Raw genomic sequence first — 16,545 nt, forward strand, 5'->3', positions numbered from 1 at the left:
CTGTCCTTAAGAGGTTCTTTTTATCTTTTGCTTAGTTGATTTGCATATTGTTAATGACGATTGACTTGCTGCTTTTAATGCTTTGGTTAAATGTGATGAATTTTCTTTGTGTTTAGCTATTTGAGTTTTTACATTATGAACTTGAGGGAGATTTTAAGGGGATTTGTGGAGATGAGATTCTGAATAGCTGGTGGCAATTGCATATGGCAGGCTGTGTAAAAGCATCTCTGTAAGCTTTCCTTTACTGTTTTTTTTCCTGTATCTGCTTTACTGGACTTAAAATATTTTCTCATGTGTATATATTTTATAGATATTTTTCTTAGTGTAATAAGGAGATGATAAGGTGAAACAATTTGAGTAACGCTTAGAATAACTTTTTAAGAAAAATTTCATGATTTAATACTGTCCAAGGTAATGGTTTATCTTAGTGAAATAGACCTTTCTAATTAGATGTTTTCCTCACAGTTTGACAACTGGAGATGATATATTGTCTTTGCTTTAACTTTTTTTAAAAAAGATTTTATTTATTTATTTGACACAGAGAGAGAGAGAGAGCACAAGGAAGGGGAGCGGCAGAGGGAGAGGGAGAAGCAGGCTCTGCTAAGCAGCCTGATGCGGGGCTTGATCCCAGGACCCTGGGATCATGACCTGAGCTGAAGGCAGCCGCTTAACCGACTGAGCCACCCAGGCGCCCCTTGGCTTTAACTTTTTTAAATTCAGGGGCAAGATGGCTTTTGACCTTGTGATAAGCTCCTTTTCTTTTTACTTTCTAAATGTAGAGCTGGATGTGAGGGTGACTTTGATACATTTCCTAGGTCAAACACCTGGGATGGGTTTAATTTTACCCAAGGAAGTTTGATAATTTTGCTTTTCTTTTCAGATTTTACTGTTTCCAACTTGAATTTAGGAATGTTAATTGATTTTAACATTCGAGATAGGAGAAGCCATAAGCTTCATAGATTTATGTTTATTTACTAGCTGTTTAAAAAAAAAAACAACCATAGTGAGAAATGGTACTGTTGGAACTAGTATAAGTAACTAATACTATTAGTTAACTAGTACCAAACAGAGATTACTGGGATCTCATGGACCATGGATTTTCTTTATTCTGAAGATATTGTTGGAGGTCTTGTTTCTAAATACATTTTATCAATTTGAGGTAAAATGCCCTGAGGTAATTACAGGTAATTAACAGAAAGCAGCAAATTGATGGTTTCTTTGGAGATGTTCAATCTAAGTTCTGTGTTAGTATTTGTCTCATTTTTTCCCAGTGTCTGGTGAGATACATTGACTATGGAAATACTGAAATTCTAAATCGATCTGATATAGTTGAGATTCCTTTGGATCTGCAATTTTCTAGTGTTGCCAAAAAATACAGACTTTGGGGACTACAGGTTCCTTCTGGCCAAGAAGTTACCCAGTTCGATCAGGCAAGTCACAGATTTTAAATATTTTTGTTAATGGAAGTAAAGCTATGTATTTGACACAAAATATAAATGTAGTTAAATTCTGCTGATTTTTTAAAATATAAAGGCCTGTATAAATTAGTGAAAAATACGAATTATAGAATAATTAAAAGTAATTAATTAAATTATGAATTATATAATGATTCAAAAGCAATTATTTGTACTCATCTTTGCTAGGTAAACATTCGTGATGATCAGAGTTGTATATGTGTATATATTTACATAATAAGTGTAAATAGTGTCTTCTCATGTGAAAGCTTAGAAGAGTCTTTTATAATGGAGACTTGCTTTTGAGGCAGTATTTATTACATAAAAGTGATCTTTAACCTAGCCCTGGCCATAAATATCACAAAACTGAAATTAGTGGAGTTGTGAATTAATCAGATTTTTATCATTTTGGCAAGGGTTCATACTGTTTGGTGTAGTAGTTTTCAATGATGTTCTATCTAGATTCTAGGTTTGTATCCATAGATTCTAGTTTGTATCCATTTCCATTAAAGTTTGGGTTAGTAACCTAATTCTGGCAGCCATCTGATAATTTCAGGGGTAGTCTTAATGGGAATTCTACCTCCTTTTAAATCTGTGCAATAATGATGTTCTTTTGGTGCGTGTTAATGCTGTTGAGATATTATTGCTAAGTAATCAGATTTGCATTTTTTTATTTAGCAGCTCAAATGACTTATGTGGAATAGTAAAATTCACAAACCTCTTTGCCTCTTTTTTTCTGTTTGTTTTGTTTTGAGAATCTTGGAGGTTGTTGGGCATAGTTTTGTCTGCAGTATAGTTACTTATAAGAAACATTTCTGTACTTGGAACTCAGACTTTCAGAAGTACATAGATATTGTGAAATTACACCCCTAAATTTCTGGTTTAAAATCTGAAGTTTTTTTTTTTTTTTAATTTTATTTATTTGAGAGAGAGAGAAACAGCACGAGAGGGGAGAGGGTCAGAGGGAGAAGCAGGCTCCCCGCTGAGCAGGGAGCCCGATGCGGGACTCGATCCCGGGACTCCAGGATCATGACCTGAGCCGAAGGCAGTCACTTAACCGACTGAGCCACCCAGGCGCCCTAAAATCTGAAGTTTTTTATGTTTTCCTTTAATCTAGATGTTTTGACCAAGGTAGGGGCTTGTTTTGAATTTCTTGTATGCCTAGAACGCTAGAATCTTACATTTAGTGACCTTAGAATTCCTCTGCTCTCACCCTGTTATTTTATAAAGAAATCTGGTCTAGAACAATTACATGACTAAGTATTTAAAGTCATGAAGCTAATTATGGCTGGGTGAGGGCTGGAACTCAAGTCTGTTGCTGTTCTCATGGTAGGGTGATACAAAATTTATGTTGATTGAAACAAATATGGATCAAGAATAAAAGGTCATTTTTAAAAGTTAGTTTTGGAACTGAGGAGTAAACTTTAGTTATTGGGGAATGTTTTGTATGCTTCATAGATTCTTTACAGGTGGTATTATTTGTATTTGCATCCTTATGTTCGGTAAAAAGACTATTAGCTGTTTTCTGGAAGAAAATAGTTACTCTTGAATGTCTCTGCTTAGGAAGCCCATGTTTAGCCATTAATTCTCAGCTCAAGCCTCAAATATAATTTCCTATCTAAAGTCTTTGCTAATACCCACCACCCATTTCCCTGTAGCTGTTTCATTCAGTGAATAAGGTACCTAGAATTGCATTTTTCCCTCCCCCACAAGATAGTGAGCTTGTAGAGATAAGACTGTCTTAGTAGAGATAATATTTTATTCATTTTTCTATGCCTGATCTCCTTGATCTTGCCTGTTAGGTGTTAGATGAGCATCCAGTTTATCTAGCATTTGAACAAATGAATGAATAGTAGGGATTTAGTTTAAGAGAGAGAGAGAGGAGAGACACTTCCAGAGGGTGACCTAGGCACTAAAATACCCTCAGTACGTTTTAAACCAACACTTTGATACCCATGTTATAGCACAGTTGAAACTGATACTCAGAATAGTGGTTACAAATGCTGAAGATCACATGAAGATTTATGCCCTAAATGCCTTCCTTATTTTGAAAATTTTATGTAGAATCAGGGAATGAGAGCTAGAGATTGGAATTTGGGTTTAAAAGATTAAAGGCTTGGGCGCCTGGGTGGCTCAGATGGTTAAGCGTCTGCCTTCGGCTCAGGTCATGATCCCAGGGTCCTGGGATCGAGTCCCGCATCGGGCTCTCTGCTCCTTGGGAGCCTCCTTCTCCCTCTGCCTCTCTCTCTCTGTCTCTCATGAATAAATAAATAAAATCTTTAAAAAATAAATAAATAAATAAAAGATTAAAGGCTTTTTAGCCTGTTTTCTAATATATCCAGACAAGATTAGGTAAATTAAAATAGAAAGCAAGTGATGCTTTCTTGGTTTTGAATAAAGCTTACCAGTTTGGGAAACACAATGAGATACGTCTTAGAAAAATGACATCATCCTTTTTTAATCATTGAAAGCTCTGTGTTCTAAAACAATGACCAGATTTATTTATTTATTTTATTTTAATTTAATTTAATTTTTTTTAAAGATTTTCTTTATTTATTTGACAGAGAGAGACATAGTGAGAGCAGGAACACAAGCAGGGGGAGTAGGAGAGGGAGAAGCAGGCTTCCCGCGGAGCAGGGAGCCCGATGTGGGACTCGATCCCAGGACCCTGGGATCATGACCTGAGCCGAAGGCAGATGCTTAACGACTGAGCCACCCAGGCGCCCCAGTGACCAGATTTATTTAAAAGATAAATCTTATTTATGCCTTTTAAATACCTAACTATGTTTTAAAAATAAATAAATTGATCTCTCTTTCCGGCATGCAAGATTTAATGGGAACTATAACACATTTCTCACTATAAAAATTAAATATTTGACATTTAAAAAAAGAATATGTAGAATATATATTTTTATGGTAAAGTATAATATTAAAAAATCCATGTATCATCTACTTGGTCATTCTTTTTGTCAGAATTTAGGAGAACTTAGAATTTATTCCAAGTTTAGGGTTCTGTCTTTGTGATTATGTATAATTCAGGGAGAATTTTGTTGAACAACTAAATGTGATTGGTGACAATAACTAAATGGAATTTGACTTCAGGGAAAAGTCTAAAAATCAGATTTTTGCATAACATATTTTAAACAAGGAGTAGTATGCCTTTAGAGCATTCAGCTTTAGGTAATTAGAACTCTTGTGGAAAGTAGATTATTTCCACTTAAATACATATGTTGCCCAAAGACAGAGTTTCTTGAAATATTAAGAATTTTACATATTTCAGCAATAATTTTCAGACACTGTCACTTCCATTAACATTGGTTAGGAGTAGAAAGTTGTACTTGATTTTAGATAGACTTTCAGCATGACGGTGATGATGTGAACAAAGGCAAAGGAAAAAAAATTAAATTTCCTTAAAATTTACAGCCATTGACAAGCCCTTGAGACAGGCAGAGTGCCCTTCCTCTAGGAACTCAGCTGCCTCCATATTCATACTTTGCTAAAAGCAAAAGGCAACCTTAGCTTAACATTAGCCTGACTTCCAAAATCCTGCAAGTCTCCTTTAACATGTAAAAATTCCTTTGGAAACTTCCTTTATCTCTACCCACCCCTTCCCCCCAAGATACATGTTAGCAATCATCCTCCAAGCTTATGGCCCACTGATAGACATCTGAAGGGTCTCATGACTAAGGTTTTACTAGACAGTAGCAAATGACCTTTTCCTAACAACAGCTAGCCCCTCAAGGTCCTGGAAACCTTGCTTCCAAATTCCTTAGAGAGTTACGCTTTCCCTGACCCCCTCCCAATTTGGAATTATATAATGGGCCACTCCTCATGACCCCAGTGCAGCTCTTTTTGCCCACGGATCTTGTCCCATGCTTTAATAAAACCACCTTTTGAGAAGACATCTCAAAAATTCTTTCTTGACCATTTGCTCCTGAACCCCAACATTGTTACATCTGTTGAAACCAAGGGTTTTTGTATGAAAGAGGTTAACCCAAAACCACATTCTGATTGATCAAAATCTTAATCTGATATATTTCTATGAACTATATTTTGAGTTGGTTAGCTTTGTTTGCTTGATCTCATTTGTTGGTGATGCCTTTTGAACCATCTTTGCTATCTATATTGGTATTCTTGGTAAATTCAAGCCTCTCAGGATGTGTGTATTTAAAAATTTTATGATTTGAAAGATTTACAAAGCCCATGTTTTTGTAAACTTAAAATACGTTGTCATTTTGGTTTGTGGATTAAAAAAAATTTTTTTTTGGATGGTTAATGATGAGCATTTACCGTTTACCACCTTCTGCCCTTTCGGATGCACCCTTCTAGGTCCAGGGGTTCTTAACTTGGGGTTAAAATGTATCACAGTGAAATAATTTTCTTTGTAATTCTATGTATTTTTTATTTTATTTTATTTATTAAAGATTTTTTATTCTTTTTTTTTTTGAGAGAGAGAGAGAGCACAAGCAGGGGGTGGGGAGGGGCAGAGAGAGAGGGAGAAGCAGGCTCCCCACTGAGCAAGGAGCTGTTGCAGGGCTCCATCCCAGGACCCTGAGATCATGACCTGAGCCAAAGGCAGACACTTAACTGACGGAGCCACCCCGGTGCCCCCGTAAAACTATTTTTAAAGTTTTTTTGAATTTGAGTGCCTTTTCTAGATACCAGAATTCATTTTTATGTGCTATACTCCTCAGGACACCATTTCATCTCATTGGGATCAAAATGGTCAACACCATCTGCTTGGTTTAAAACAATTATTCTAGGGTATTTAATTGGTACACATTTTAAAATTTATAAATATGGCTGCCTATACAGGTATTAATTCTACTTCTGGAAAGGAAGATTTCTCCTCTAAATGTGTAATTAGAATATATTCATACAAATGGAGAAGTATATTTGCATATAGCCAATAACAAGGTAAGAGTGCTTTTATAGAGTTTTCAGAATGAAGGAGTATGATTGTTTGAAAAACTGGGTAGAAACAAAATAAAGTGAAGAAAAACATGTTGGTGTAGTTGGTTTACAACTTTTTTCCTCCCCCATCTTTCTTAGGGCAGAACCTTTTTGGGGAGCTTGATTTTTGAAAAGGAGATAAAAATGAGAATTAAAGCAACCTATCAAGATGGAACAGTTATTGCTCAGGCTGAGTATGGCAGTGTGGATATAGGGGAGGAGGTGGCTAAAAAAGGATTTGCAGAAAAATGCAAGCTCACTTCCAGCACTAACACCTGTGAGGAAAAAAAATCAGATCCTGGTCATCTTGTCCTCAGGAACCTCAAAAGCCCCATTCCCTCATGGGGGCATAGATCAAACCAGTCAGCCTTCACCCGGCCAAAGGGGCGCTTAAGTGGGAGGATGACTCTTGACCTGAAGAATGAAAATGATGCAGGAAATCATGTGACATTTCCAAAGTAAGACTGTCATGGGGTTTTTAGTCTTAACTAGTTTCTAATTCATGGTAGAAGCTCTTGTCATAGTAGAAGTCAAGGCTTATGTTTTTGGAGTCTTCATCTATGTCAGTGATTTTGAGGGATGGTACTCATTTCTATTTTTCTCAAACATGTATTCCTGTCTGCTTTTGCAGGAATATTTTCATTAAAAGCCATTTTGAAAGAAAAATCATGCCTCAGTTGTTTAAAGTTCACATACCAGCTCTTCATATTAATTCTTTTGAATATGTTTATCAAAAAAATATACCCCTAAATCAATTATTCAGGCAAAGCTAGAATTTCAGATAAACTTTGAAGTTTTCCTGTGGCTTTAAGAATATTTTAATGAGTTTTAGGGAATTACCTTTCCTTTTTAACAAAAGAGAAACTCTTTATTCTTCCTGTGGTAACTTGTTATGATGGAATTTGATTATTACAAAGGGAATTCACTTTTTAGACAATCTCGAATTATAAATTTGAAGCAGAAAGCCATGTTTAATGTTTCTAAGTACCAAACCATTTATAAACTTCTGTATCATGATCCAAGCCATGATGCCATGTCTTGGGTTATGTAGCTGTTTTTGGGATCTTAGAAGAAAGCTGTAAAATGGAGTGGGGTTGATGGGGAGGAGAAATTGGAAGAAACTGATAAAGAATGCTTTTTACTGTATTTGCTGGAGTTGATATTGCTACAAGTTGGCATATATTTGAGTGTTGGCAGCATTGTTTTTGAAGTTAACTTTATATTATGGTATAAAAAGCTCAGGATGATTTAGTTTAGATTTATGATCTCTGTCAGCCTTACACAGTTTGGTTTTTAAAATGAGTGAATTTGTTCTTAATAGGGAAAATTTGGCTGTTGGAGACTTTAATTTAGGGTCTAATGTCAGCCTGGCAAAAATTAAGCAGGACCAGAAGCTGATTGAAGAAAATGAAAGGCTTAAAACAGAGAAGGAGGTTCTTCTTGAAAGTTATAAAGTTCTAGAATCCAAAGTAGAACAGACTGCCCAGGAGCTGCAGGTATGGTATGTTCACTGGTGTAAGGTAAAGAATGACCGTCTGGGTAATCTGTATACTCATCTGCTCTTCTTTGTTTAATTTGTTGTCACTTTTTGTTTTCTTCCCTTTCTCTCCTCCTCTCTCATTCTCTCTTTTCTTTATATTTGTTTACAGATGAAGTTTTTTCTTACACTCCAAACTAATCATCTTTGGATTTCATTGAATGTTTGAAAGATTAATGATTGCTCATTTACATTTCCTTTTATGTTCTTTTAAAAACTTTTAACTGTGGGAAATTTCAAACATTCCAGAAGGAGAGATGTGAATAATTAACCTTATGTATTCATCAGCCGGTTTTTACATTATTAGACACATGGGCAGTCTTTTTTAAAAAAAAAAAAAAAACTAGGGGCGCCTGGGTGGCTCAGTCATTAAGCGTCTGCCTTCAGCTCAGGTCATGATCCCAGGGTCCTGGGATCGAGCCCCGCATCGGGCTCCCTGTTCCATGGGGAGTCTGCTTCTCCCTCTCCCACTCCCCCTGCTTGTATTCCCTCTCTTCGCTGTGTCTCTCTCTGTCAAATAAATAAATCTTTAAAAAAAAAAAAAAAAAACTATACCTCCTGAGTTACTTTATTTTATTTATTTATTTATTTTTAAAGATTTTTAAAATTTATTTGAGAGAGAGTGAGAGAGAGAGCATGAGCAGGGGCATAGGGAGAGGGAGAAGCAGACTCCCCAACTGAGCAGGGAGCCTGATGCAGGGCTCGATTCCAGGACCTTGGGATCATGATCTGAGCTGAAGGCACATACTTAACCAACTCAGCCACCTAGGCGGACCAGAGTTATTTTAAAACAAATCCCGTTCATAATATTCTACTGTATATGCTTTAGTGTGTGCCTCTGGTAGAGAATAACTTCGAAAAAGACAACCATAATACTGTTCATACTTAAAAATTAACAGTAATTCCTTAATATCTTTTAATATCCAGTGTTCAGATTTCCTGAAGGGAAGCTATGAATGTCCCTTAGCTTCTTCCAGTTGGGATCCTAGTTTAGGCCTGTGCCTTGCATTTTGGATGATAAATCTCTTAAATTGCTTAATCTGCATCCTTGTGTTGCTTAAGAGTCTCCTTTATCTGCATGTATTTCCTTTTATGGTAGTTAGATCTCAAGGTTTGCTCAGATTCAGAGCATTTTTTTCTCCCCCAAGAATATTGTGTATTTTTCAATATTGTGTATTTTTCAAATGTGTAAGTGCCATCCTAACACTGTGTCTCCAATTCACCATCACCAACTGGATGTCGTACCATTCATTTGTGATACTAAATATCCAGCAGTTGGCACAGACCCCACAAGTTAAGGACTCAGTCCCATACGACTTCTACCACTTCAGATACCAGCCACAATCAGGTTCCCAGGCTACCTACACTTCTGCCTGTAAATTTGAGAGTTCCTGTGATCCCTACTCCCCTGTTCAATAATTCACTAAAACAACTCACAGAACTCAGGAAAGTGCTGTACTTACGATTACAGTTTTATTATAAAGGATATATGATGGGGGTGAAAGGTGGAGTAGGGAAGCTGGGGATATTTAGCCTACCACTCTACCAGTACATGGGTTTGTTCACCCATCTGGAAGCTCCCTAAAACCTAATTATTTGGAGGGTTTTTTTTTGTTTTTGTTTTTAAATGACCATTTCATTAGGTCTGATTGATGAAATCATTGACCATTGGTAATTGAACTCAATTTTCAGTCTTTAAATCCATATGTGGCATTCTCCAGGGAGCTCTGCCTCATAAATCCATAAATCTTGGGTTCTGTCCATTATAACTAACCTTTTATTTTTATTTTTAAAGATTTATTTATTTATTTTAGAGAGAGCACACGCTCGAGGCTGGGGAGAGGGGAGGGGCAGAGGGAGAGGGAGAGAATCCAAGAAGACTCTCTGCTGAGCACAGAGCCCTATCTCACAAGTCTGACATCATGTCCTGAGCCGAAATCAAGAGTCTGGATACTTAACCGACTGAGCCACCCAGGTGCCCCATAACTAACCTTTTATCTGGAGATATCCTACTAAGGAAGGGCATTTCAGAGATAAGGTCTCCTCTCCTTAGAAAATAGTCTGTTTCTTTAAAGGTCTAATTGATAGGGAGATTAGTCACCTGCCTTTTATTTTTTTTCTCTGGGGGTGTTCCCCTGTCCTCTTCCATCAAAAAGTGTAAATGGATTACAGGACATCTATTGTACCTACTCAAGATATAAAATGTTCAGTTCCACTTCAGAAAGTTCCTTGGTGCCTCCTTACAGTCTAATCTCTCTTCCTCCCACTCAAGGCAATCACTGTTCTGATGTATATCACCATAGTTTAGTTTTCCTGGTCCTGTACTTCATAAAAATGGAATCCTCTGATATGTATTCTTTTGGATCTGGTTTCATTCACTGAACATAATGGTTGTGAGATTTATCTATGTTGTGTATATTAGAAGTTTGTTCATTTTTATTACGGAGTAGTATTCCATTGTAGCAATATACCACAGTTTGTATTTAGGGTGTTTGTTCTAGTTTTTAGTTGTTATGAATAAAGCCATTGTGAATATTTTTGTATAGGTCTTTTTGTGGACATATAGCATTCATGTATCTTGGATTACGGAGATTCTTTCCTCAGCGACATCCAGTCTACTGATAAGTGCATCAGAATTTTTCGTTTCTGCTCTAGTGTTTTTGATCTCTAGTATTTCTGCTTCTTTATTAGAATTTCCATCTCTCTGCTTTCATTGCCCATCTGTTCTTGCATGCTGTCTAATTAAGTACTAGAGCCCTTAGCGTATTAATCATATCATGTTTAAAATTTCTGGTCTTGGGGGCGCCTGGGTGGCTCAGTCGTTAAGTGTCTGCCTTTGGCTCAGGTCGTGATCCCAGGGTCCTGGGATCAAGTCCCACATTGGGCTCCCTGCTCAGCGGGAAGCCTGCTTCTCCCTCTCCCACTCCCCCTGCTTGTGTTCCTGCTCTCGCTATCTCTCTCTTTGTCAAATAAATAAATAAAATCTTTAAAAAAAAAAAAAATTTCTGGTCCTGACAGTTGAGCATCTATCCATGCCATGTCTGAGTCTGATTCTGATTCTTGCTTTGTCTCTTCCTCTGTGTTTTTTGTCTTTTAGTATATATTCTCCCTTTCCCACTCACCCTGCGCCATCTCGGTACATGCGCCATTTCTCTCTCTCTCTCTGTCAAATAAATAAATAAAAACTTAAAAAAATAATAGTTTCCCTGAGGTCAGATCTTGTTAAGAACAGAATACTCTAGCGTAAAATGCTTCCTTTCCCCCTTTCCCTTTTGGAAGCTTGAGAGGATTTTTCTCTTATATTTATACTGTGAGAATGTGGTAGAGATCCTGGGGGTGAAAGTGGAGGCATCCTGATGACCGGGTCTGCCTGGAGTTTTTAACTCTGAGTTGTTCACACTGAGTCTTCTGCAATTGTCATTTGAAGTTGAGGTTTACCTACTCCAGACTGGTTCCCTCAGAGGTTGCTGCTCCATATGAGTTGTGAATGGCTTTTATTTCCCTGTCTGTCTCTCCAGTTTTGGGGGCAGCAGTTTGCCCTGTGACCTCATCTTTCTTAAAGATCTAAGAAGGCTTGTTGATTTTTTGTTTGTTGAGCTTTTTACTTGTTGTTAGGATGGTGTAGTGACTTCCAGGCTTTTTACATGCTGGACCAGAAACCTGAAGTTCTTAATGTTTTCAAAGTACTGATTTCTGTATCTGTTGGTTTTTAGAATTTATTTTTTTCTTTTTTCTTTCTTTCTTTCTTTTTTTAAAGATTTTATTTATTTATTTGACAGAGACAGAGATAGCAAGAGCAGGAACACAAGCAGGGGGAGTGGGAGAGGGAGAAGCAGGGTTCCCGCTGAGCAGGGAGCCCGATGCGGGGCTCGATCCCAGAATCCTGGGATCGTGACCTGAGCCAAAGGCAGACACTTAACGACTGAGCCACCCAGGTGCCCCATAGAATTTATTTCTTTTTTAATTAATTAATTGATTTTTTTACTTTATGATTGCCTTCCTTCCTCTTTAATTTGCCCTTTAATCTTCTTTAGATGGAAATTCATATTATCGTTTTTAATCTTTTGTTCCTTACAACATTTAAAGATACTTCCTTTTAAGTACTTCTTTATCTATAGCCCACAGATTTTGATACTTTGTTTTTATTGATTAAACATATTTTTAGAATTCTGTGATTTTTTTTGAATCATCAATTATTTAGAAGTATATTGTCTAATTTTCACATATTTGGAGATTTTTTTCCCCTGGTATATATATATATATATATATATATAAAGATTTTATTTATTTATTTGACAGAGAGAGACACAGTGAGGGAGGGAGAGGGAACACCAACAGGGGGAGTGGGAGAGGGAGAAGCAGGCTTCCCGTTGAGCAGGGAGCCTGGCGTGGGGCTCCATCCCAGGACCCCCAGGATCACGACCTGAGCCTAAGGCAGATGCCTAATGACTGAGCCACCCAGGCACCCCTCCCCCAGTATATTTTTGTTACTGAGTTTTAGTTAATCTCTTGATATTAGCATACTTTCTGTCATTTCAGTTCTTTTATTATGATTTGCTTTATTATCCAGCATATGATTTGTCTTGGAGGTGTTCCATGTACTTTAAAAAATTATGTGTAGGGGCGCCTGGGTGGCTCAGTCGTTAAGCATCTGCCTTTGGCTCAGGTCATGGTCCCAAGGTCCTGGGATTGAGCCCCGCATTGGGCTCCCTGCTCCACAGGAAGCTTGCTTCTCCCTCTCCCACTCCCCCTGCTTGTGTTCCCTCTCTCGCTATCTCTCTCTGTCAAATACATAAATAAAATCTTAAAAAAAAAAAAGAAAAAAAAGTTTAAAAAATAAAAAATTATGTATATTCTACAGTTGTGTGGTGGAGTATTCTGTAAATCAAATCGAATTAGCTGATAGTGTTGTTGAAGTCTTTTGTATCCGGATTGATTTTTCTGTCTACTTGTTCTATCAGTACCCAGAGAAGAGTGTTGAAATCTTCAGATATTATTGTGGTTTTGTCTGTTTCTTCCTTTTTTCTGTTAAGTTTTACTTTGTGAATTTGAAACTTTGTTATTAGTTGCATACACATTTAGAATAGTGTCTTCCTGATGAATCATCTTTATGTAATAACCCTATTTATTGCTGGGGATGCTCCCTGTATTGAAGTCCACATTGCCTGATATTAACATAGCCATGTTTGCATGGTATATCTTTTCCACCCATTAATTTTTATATCTCTTTTTATCTAATAAGTGTGTCTTATGAGCAACATATAGTTGAATCTGAGCTTTTTCATCCAGACTTATAATCTCCTATCTTTTAATTGGAATGTTAAGCTAATTTTCATTTACCTTAATTATTGATGTGGTTGGGTTTGAATTTGCCATCTTTTCTGTTTATCTTATTTGTTCTTTGTCTTAAAAACCATACTCATTGTTTTTATCTGATTTCCAGGTTTGGTGTTTTTTTTTTATACAAGTGGACTAATAATCTCAAGATATTTGAGAACCAGCTTAATTTCACAATTCTTTTAGATCTAAATGATTCTTTTCCTCAGTATTTTATAGTTCTCTTTCACATACAATTCATTAGTAATTTGTATTAAAGATTTGTTTAAGGTCTTTGTGAAACATTAAGTACATTTTCAAAGATTTAACAACTTTTTATTTTTTTTTATTTTATTTTTTTTTATTTGAGAGAGAGAATGAGATAGAGAGCATGAGAGGAGGGAGGTTCAGAGAGAGAAGCAGACTCCCTGCCGAGCAGGGAGCCCGATGCGGGACTCGATCCTGGGACTCCAGGATCATGACCTGAGCCAAAGGCAGTCGCTTAACCAACTGAGCCACCCAGGCACCCGATTTAACAACTTTTTATTTTCCCACTCTTAGATTTATGTATTTTTTTCTTAGATTTATTTAATTTCTTAGATTTATATAATTTTGGAGTAATTATAATAACAATTCCAGTGGCTATAAACAGAGTTAAGAACAAACATAACTGATTCTTCATGGTCATCCTACTCAAGAAAAGGGAGCAGAGGGCGCCTGGGTGGCTCAGGTGGTTGAGCGTCTGCCTTCGGCTCAGGTCATGATCCCAGCATCTTGGAATCGAGTCCCGCATTGGGCTCCCTGCTCCTTGGGAGCCTGCTTCTCCCTCTGCCTCTCTCTCTCTCTCTCTGTCTCTCATGAATAAATAAATAAAATCTTTAAAAAAAAAAAAAAAAAAGGGAGCAGAAGGGCATGAACATACCTGAGTGTAGCATACTAGTAATAAGCATAAGCATTCAGTATATTCTGGTTCTCTCTTTTTATTTAACTGAAGAATTGGAGAGAATGTGAGGACTAAGGAGCATGTTGTTCAAATACTGAGTAAAATTTTTGTGTTTATGTAATATCTGGTTTGGAGTATAATTAGATTAAAACTGCCAAGTCTTTATTCATATTACTGTTCTATACATTATTTTAGATAATCATGGTAGACTTGAATTTGAGATACCACTCAGAATCAGGGAGCTTAATCTAGCTTGGGTCAAAGAAGTGATGTTTTTGATTGTTTTGTAATGTAAAATGACACAGGACTTTTTAAAAAAATAAATTGTCATTGATAATCTTTTGGTGTCTCTAGGGATCTTTTATCTTTTTAAAATTTAAGTATTAAGACATAAAATATGTGAAATTTGTTTCTGTTTGGCTTTTTATTAGAATGAAAGATGAGTCTGTAATCTGTGTGAAGGCAGAAGACTGGAATAGATTATCTTTTTCAGATCCCAACCAGTAGGGAAATCAGTTGTCCTGTGGTTTAAACATTAAAAAAAATCCCTTTTTAAAGGATTTATTTATTTATTTATTTAAGAGCAGGAGTGAGAGAGCATGAGTGGGGTGGAAGAGAGAAAGAATCTCAAACAGACTTCACACTGAGCCCAATGTGGGGCTCACTCTCATGACCCTGAGATCATTACCTGAGCCAAAACCAAGAGTTGGACGCTTAACCGACTGAACCACCCAGACGCCCCCCAGTTTTTTTAAAGTAATCTCTATGCCCAACATTGGGCTCAAACCCATGACCCTGAGATCAAGAGTTGCATGTTTCACCAACTGAGCCAGCCAGGTACCCCAATATTTTTTAACCTTTAAAATTTTAGTTATGCCTTAAAATCATTTAAGTGACAGTAGAAATATAATTTCTTGTTTGAGATTCACTAGGATGTGCTTGTTTCTTGTTGCAGCAAGAGAAAGCGACTACCATGGATTTGACTAAACATTTAGAAAGCACTCTGAAGACTCGTGTAGGTACCAGAATGGAAAATCTGGCAGCTAAGGTTGAAATACTGAAAGAAATTAGGTAGGTAAAAGCATATTTTTGAGAAGGATAATTTTAATTTTAATTTATTTTTAAGATTTATTTATTTAGAGAGAGAGTAGAGGGAGGGGCAGAGGGAAAGGGGAGAGAGAGAGAGAATCTCAAGCAGACTCCGTGCTGAGCACAGAGCCTGACTTGGGGCTCAATCTCAACCCTGAGGTCATGACCTGAGCTGAAATCAAGAGTCGGATGCTTAACTGACTGAGCTGCCCGGATACCTTGAGAAGGATAATTTAAAATAATTGCTAATTAATTAATGCTTTGTTTAAATTATATGCCCACCATTTTTCCTTTGACACTTAATCTTTATTTTTTTTATTTTTTAAAGATTTTATTTATTTGACAGAGAGAGACAGAAAGCAGGAACAGAAGCAGGGGGAGTAGGAGAGGGAGAAGCAGGCTTCCTGCCAAGCAGGGAGCCAGATGTGGGGCTCGATCCTAGGACCCCGGGATCATGACCTGAGCCGAAGGCAGACGCTTAATGACTGAGCCACGCAGGCACCCTGATACTTAATCTTTATATTTTTATGCCTTTAAAGAGAGAAACTAGAAATACTTCTGAGATAAGTTTTATAGTGTTTGTGTCAGCATTCCTTTGTCACTACATGGAGTTATATTGTTCTAAAGTCATCTATGAGAGTGAAATTAAAAAACCCAAGTTCTAAGTGGTAGTTTTATGGGAAACTACTATGCCCATTGTATTGCTTTGTGTTATTTTTAGGCTTATACCAAAACTAAAGATTTGAAAGAAAAAAGTGGTTTTCGTACAGTCAGAAGAAAAGTGGTCTTCATGGAATCAGAAGAGAAGAAATTGGTTAGCAAGTCTTGTGCAGAGTTTATTCAGCATTTGTCAGACTCTCTATATGATTTGTTTAGGTATTATATTAATAGATGATTGCCTTATTGTTGGTTAGGGATAATTGGTCACTCTTTTCTGGAATGTGGAAAAAAAAATAGTTCTCAAGACAACCTAGTTCCCTTTTCATGCTACACAAAGAACTTAAATCAGTAATTCATTTTCTCACATACTTTGAAACAATAAGAAGATGGTCATCTGAATTAAAACTGTGTGTTGGTGTTTTGTCCAGTGGAAATTTATATTCTCCAGTATAAATCCATCAGTTGTCATCTGGTTTATAAGCCTCTAGATAGTTTGAGTAATTTTGTCCCTCTAGAGCCTGATCAACTTTTCATGCACTACCAAAAATTAAGTGGCTACACTGCCACAGCTATGAGACAGACTTAGGACCAAA

At 36.8% G+C, this 16,545-nt stretch overlaps 1 protein-coding gene across 2 annotated transcripts in view; it reads left to right on the forward strand.

Moving 5' to 3' along the window:
• Positions 1-16,545, forward strand: part of STK31 (serine/threonine kinase 31) — an 84,746-nt gene that overhangs the window by 14,953 nt on the left and 53,248 nt on the right. For both annotated transcript variants that reach the window (XM_021689790.1, XM_021689791.1), the window contains exons 6-9: positions 1,272-1,430; positions 6,507-6,865; positions 7,729-7,903; positions 15,159-15,274. In XM_021689790.1, coding sequence (XP_021545465.1) covers positions 1,272-1,430; positions 6,507-6,865; positions 7,729-7,903; positions 15,159-15,274 — 809 coding nt within the window. The remainder of the gene's footprint in view (positions 1-1,271; positions 1,431-6,506; positions 6,866-7,728; positions 7,904-15,158; positions 15,275-16,545) is intronic.

The sequence above is a fragment of the Neomonachus schauinslandi genome, chromosome 12, assembly GCF_002201575.2.
Source record: "Neomonachus schauinslandi chromosome 12, ASM220157v2, whole genome shotgun sequence".
NCBI lineage: Eukaryota > Metazoa > Chordata > Mammalia > Carnivora > Phocidae > Neomonachus > Neomonachus schauinslandi.